At 40.2% G+C, this 6,000-nt stretch overlaps 1 protein-coding gene across 1 annotated transcript in view; it reads right to left on the bottom strand.

Annotated features, from left to right (window-relative positions):
• Nucleotides 1-210: 210 nt before the first annotated feature.
• The window catches only part of LOC107291867 (protein CEPU-1-like), a 131,037-nt gene continuing 125,247 nt past the window's right edge, over nt 211-6,000 (bottom strand). Inside the window, exons 10-11 of the mRNA XM_029285029.1 lie at nt 5,813-5,845; nt 211-311 (exon numbers count right to left, since the gene is read on the bottom strand). Coding sequence (XP_029140862.1) covers nt 211-311; nt 5,813-5,845 — 134 coding nt within the window. The remainder of the gene's footprint in view (nt 312-5,812; nt 5,846-6,000) is intronic.

Below are 6,000 nucleotides of genomic sequence, written 5' to 3'. Positions count from 1 at the left end.
TAGAAAGAAAACAGAATGCTCCATTGTGTTGGAACTTCAGTAGATCATTGTGGATTCTTCTTGTTTTTTTTTTTTTCAGACTTGTTTTCTTTCTCGTCGAGATTTTGTGATAATATATTCTTGACTATTATGATTATTTTCTGACTTTGTAAAAGTATTCTTCCTTTTCCCCCCCCTTCCTTCCTCTTAGAATCACCATTGTCGAAAAGGTCAAAACTTGAGCAGGAGGTGTAAAAGAAGCAATGGAAGCAGCCAAACACAGCCAGCTCTTCTTGAGCCACCACTGTTCCCATCATGCACTGCTCCAGGGCCTGAAGGAAGACAGATTGAATAGTGTCAGTTCATAAGCAGCCAAGATGTGGAGGTAATAGGACATACAGTATATAGTTACCAAGTTAACAACAACAAAAAAATCAACTGCTACCATGACTGAATTGAGTCTTTAATCCCTGTTGTCCAGCAAATCGCCAAATGGACCTCCTGGCCTAATGTAAAACTAAAGTTGGCTTGCTAGTTTCATATCTCCTGTATTTAAATTTCCATTGTATACATAATGTAATGCCATTAAGAAGTACATAGCCTATCAAACAGTTGTTTTTAAGATCAATGCCTTAATCTTTAAATATCTGTGTTGAAAGGTGGTATCAGATGTTAAGGGGTGATTTTTCATGAGGAAAGGACCTTGACCATATTGGATCCTATAGACCAGTCTGTGGACCAGTACTGGGCCATGGCATGCCTGCAACCAGTCCGCACAAACAAGCAAAGCCCCATGTGCGAGATGGAGGCAGCACACAAAACCACACACCCTCCATTCCACTGAAAAACCTCTCTCCACAGAACCAGTCCCTGGTGCCCAAAAGATTGGGGACCTCTGCTATAGACATTTGATGTATATTTATAAACAAGTAAATGATATTTCTCTTAATTTAATATTAATTCATGCTGTGCCCACAGAAACCTCACCATCATTTTCTGCCCTCCAACAAAAGTTGGTACATCTTAATAGAATCCAACATTGTGCAGCAAAGTCTTTGTAGAGCCTTAATTTGTGGCCTAATTAGTTGGTTTTTTGTGGGGGGGGAGTGGTATGTAATTCATTTGAGCATAAGCACCATTTAACTAGAGAAAGCAATGGTCTATCCATTCATCCATCCCAAAATAAATATAAAGATAAAAAGAATGCCAGGGGAGCCAACACAGCACCCAGAGTCATATGCATATGAGATCAGTCACCATATAAACCTAGTCAGAAAAAAGTAAAACAATAAAATAAAACAGAAATGATAATAAAATAAAATGCCAGTGAGCCTCAAGTGTTCTTCTAGCAGGCCAAGAATAGATACTGGAGCTCTTTGCTGTTGCCTCCATCCCAATCAGATGGATTTTAGGAATGGTAAAAAAAAAAATGAAACAAAGATGCAGAGACAAAATTAAAAGAAATTAGCTAATGTTCTCGTTTGGAATGAATTCTTTTAGAAAATGCATTGTTTCCATATTCCCTCACATGCCACTATGAGGAAGGAGCTTTTAGATGTCAAATTGGTTTTATACTTTTCTTTCTGAGCGGAAGAGATAATAGCAGAGCTAAAAAAAGGACATATTCACTGGAGAACTATATTTGGAAGCAGCTCTTGGTTAGAACTTCTGGACACGAGAAGAATGTCGCCTGATCAAGCTAATGTGCTCAGAATTTCTAAACAATGCTTACCAGAAGGCACATTTAGAATTTTGACTGATTGATTGATTGACGGATGGATTGATTATATGCCATCAAGTCATTTTCAACTCCTAGTGCTCACACAGATTTTGTCCATGATGGTCTACCTATCAAGCTTCCCAAAGGTCCAGAATTAGAATATTGAGATGCTGGATATAATGGTTGCCACAATAAGACTGGGCTAAGAATGTGTGAATGGGTTTATTAATACTCATAGTCCCCAACTTGCAGATCTTAAGTTTATCCAATGTAACACCTGTTTCTCAGAGTGGACACCATGCAACTTTGGAATACAATACAATACAATACAATACAATAAGTCCATACAATGCAGGACACCAAAGCAGGAAAAAAATGACTTTTTTCTGGAGTTGCCAATGAATTCATGAACTTTTGTAATAAGGAAATGTAGTTGGGCTTAAACTTTAGAAGAATAAATGACAGATTTCAGCTATCAGATTCTCCTTGCAACTTATTTTTTTCCTAGAGACAAATAAATCCCACTTTATAACTTACACATCCAAGCTGTTTACACACACACACACAAACATACACACAAAACTGATAACATCGACTGATTTAACAGAAATTATTCTGTTAAAGCTCGGAACTATCTTGATAGTTAAGCCGAATCCTTTGAAATGTTGCAACAAGCGCTGTGAGGAAGACAATAAGGAACTAGTTCCAAAATTGCCATCAGTGGAAGCAGAGAGAACAAAGATATCTAAGCAACCTTTCCTGGCCTTTTGTGATGGCACCCATCCAATATTAATTCCTTTGTACTCATTAAGTGGGCAATAATGAAGCCCTACAGTTATCGCAGAAGAGAAATTCTATTATGCCTTGATTATCCACCTAGACCAGGGGTAGGCAACCTTGGCTCTTTTATGACTCGTGGACTTCAACTCCCAGAATTCCTGAGCCAGCCATACTGAGGGGAAAGGGGGAGGTTTCCAAGCTGAGCCAGGCTGGCTCAGGAATTCTGGGAGTTGAAGTCCACGAGTCATAAAAGAGCCAAGGTTGCCTACCCTTGACCTAGAGAATGGGAGTACAAACAAACAAATGAGGTGAGAAGGCCTGTCCTGGAAATCCCTGCTCAGACGTCCACCAAGATGCCAGGCTTAGGACTGTTACTGGTGGTTGTGCCACCTGGTAACATTCCTTTTCCTCGGAGGCTTTCCAAAACTCTTAGAGAAAATCCAGGGTTGGCTAAGGTAAGGCTAAACTGGATTGTTGGACAATGTAAAATAAAATGTTCTTTTGCTTTGAATTTGATTTCTTTGGAAAAATACTTTAAAAAAGATTATCCCATAATGAACGGCCTATTAAAGGATCTTTTAAAAGCCCACATAACTGCGGATGTGTAGGCACATCCAAACACCATGAACAGTACGAAAAAAAATTATCGGAATGAGTTCCAAAATAAATAATCCAGCTTGTTGAAGAGGTGAAAAAAAAATGGAATTTATCTTCCCCATTTCTACTTTAGTTCCTTCTCTGGTTAAGAGCATATAGTTAATTTGAATTGTTTATTTTCCAAAGAGACGTGGGCATTCATTTCTTCCCATCTCTAAATTGTGCAGGATGGACCAAGCTAGGAAGATGGACTTCCCTTTTGAAGCGGAACACATGTGCAACTCTGTAAAACAGACTCTATTAAATGTTGACTCTATTAAAAGTTGAAGCCAAATGTTTTGTGGGAGGACAAATATAATAACAATAGCAACAATAGAGTTGGAAGGGACCTTTGAGGTCTTCTAATCCAACCTCCTGCTCAGGCAGGAAACCCTATACCATTTCAGACAAAAGGTTGTCCAGTCTCTTCTTAAAAACTTCTTGTGTTGGAGCATTCACAACTTCTGGAGGCACGTTGTTCCTCTGATTAATTGTTCTCACTATCAGGAAGTTTCTCCTTAGTTCTAGGTTGCTTCTCTCTTTGGTTTAGTTTCCATCCGTTGCTTCTTGTCCTGCCTTCTGGTGCTTTGGAGAATAGCTTGACTCCCTCTTCTTTGTGGCAACCCCTGAGATATTGGAACAGTGCTATGATGTCACCCCTCGTCCTTCTCTTCGTTAAACTAGACATATGGCAGCAAGTTTCATACAAAGGCAAAAGAATGGGCCTCCATTCTTTGAGAGTGAAACTCAGCAGCACTCATTCACTAAGACTTTACCTGAACTTAGAAGCCTATCATTGGTTGATGTTGTTCACCTGGTCAAATAAGAATAACAGAATGACCGTTCTGGTGATAAGAGTTTTCTGCTCTGCACTCGAATCCAAATGTAAGAATCTCTGATAGATGGCTATCTAGTCTCTATTGGACACCTGCAATGAAGAGAAGCCTATTCTCTTTGAGTAACTGATCTTCCTGTCAGAATCTCCCTTTCTGAGGGATCCGTGGTGCTCTCTGAGCTTGGTTCTTGCAGACGTTTCATTACCCAAACTAGGTAACATCATCAGTGCTAGAAGGGAGTGGTGGGAGTAGTAGTAGTAGTAGTAGTAGTAGTAGTAGGAGTAGGAGGAGGAGGAGGAGGAGGAGGAGGAGGAGGAGGAGGAGGAGGACTGTGGGGTCCTTGGTGTTCTCTGAGCTTGGTTGTTTTCTTGCAGACATTTCATTACCCAAACTAGGTAATATCATCAGTGCTAGACTGATGATGTTACCTAGTATGGGTAATGAAACGTCTTGATGATCTTTAAATGTGTTACATGCTTTGAACATGTTACACTTTAAGGTGCAGTGCTCAGAACTGGAAGTTATATTGGAGGCTGGATCTAATTAACATGGGCTTAAGTGGCATTACTATGATTTTAAAACCCTACTCTAGTGGATGAAACCTAAACTTGCCATTGCCCTTTTTTGGGGGGGGCAACCAGGGTACTCTCCTGCTTCGTGGTCATTTTAAATCAACTCCTGTTCCAAAATCTTCTTCTCAATTGCTATTGACAAGATTTCTATTCCCCCATTCTACGTTTGCGCATTCAAGCTTTCTGAGTGAAGAGTTTTGCATTTATCTCTGCTCTTCCAATTATTCAAAGCGATTCTAATGGATAGCACAACAGGAGATGATGTAAATTGCCAGAATAGTCCTACGTGCAATGTTGCAAAGGCCAAGACCTTCACGCATTCAGAAAGCAAACCAATAACATGATTTGATGTTGTAGCTGCTGGAGACTGAACACCAGACTTTACGTTTGAAATAATTGTAGATCAGAAAAGTTTTCTGCTTTTCTTCATGTAACACATCATTAATAGACAGAGATAAAGGAGGTTTGGAAGAAGTGCAAAGCGTGGGTGAAAAGGGCCCACAGCAAACTGAAACAACAGTTGTGTAAAGTCCTCTACGATCATAATTGGGACCAAAGTTTCCATGGCCCATCAAGGTGGGTTGTTAAATGAGTCATGTTTGATTTTATGATGGTTTTTTGGCCATGGGAGTGGATCACTGCAGTTATTAAGTGAATTGTAGCATTAAGCGGATCCAACTTCCCCCACTGATATTGTTGGAAGTCGGTGGGGAAGACCACAAATGGTGATCACATGACCATTTGCAACCTTCATGAATAAGAGGAGTTAAATATAAACCACTTTTTTTAGTGCTGTTGTATCTTTAAAACCATTGCTAAGCGAATGGTTGTAAGCCAAGGAGTACCTGCATGTTAGGCTGAAAGAAATGAGAATTAGCCATATTATTTGTGTTGTGCAGAAGGCTGGCTACAAAGGCCATCTTGCTAACCGAAGCTGATGCTTCAAAAGCAGGACAGGGGACTGACTCCTTTAGCAATTAGGCAGTTGATTCGGCAAGAAAGCTGAAGAGGGCTCATGGCTTGATTACCAATTATGGGACGCCCCCCCTCGACATTACAGCTAAATTGAAGGAAAATGCAGGAGGAACAGCAACATAGCCAGTGGTGGGATTCAGCCGGTTCGCACCACTTTGGCAGAATCGATAGCTAATTTTTTTTGTTGCCCAGAATGGACTTCCGGAAGCGGCCTCCACACAAGAGAACTGGTTGTTCACATATTTGAATCCCACCACTGAACATAGGGGATTCAAGGCCAGGACTTGGGAAAGTTGCATGAGGTTGCCACTAACCTTTCCAGCGTGTCTCTACTGATGTTCTCTCTTCTACAAAATTAAAGAACAAGTTATCAAGAAGGCTAAAGGAAAGCTCTTTCTGACTTCTGACCTTCTCTGAGACATGCCTATTTTGACCCTTTTTCTGAATTTAAGAAAAAAAAAAATGGAGTTCCTGAGGATTTTACTTTGCTAGTCAGTTGCAG

The sequence above is a fragment of the Protobothrops mucrosquamatus genome, unplaced genomic scaffold (assembly GCF_001527695.2).
Source record: "Protobothrops mucrosquamatus isolate PMUCROS unplaced genomic scaffold, P.Mucros_1.0 scaffold1207, whole genome shotgun sequence".
In the NCBI taxonomy this organism is placed as follows: domain Eukaryota; kingdom Metazoa; phylum Chordata; class Lepidosauria; order Squamata; family Viperidae; genus Protobothrops; species Protobothrops mucrosquamatus.
This window is presented reverse-complemented; position numbering and strand designations above follow the sequence as displayed.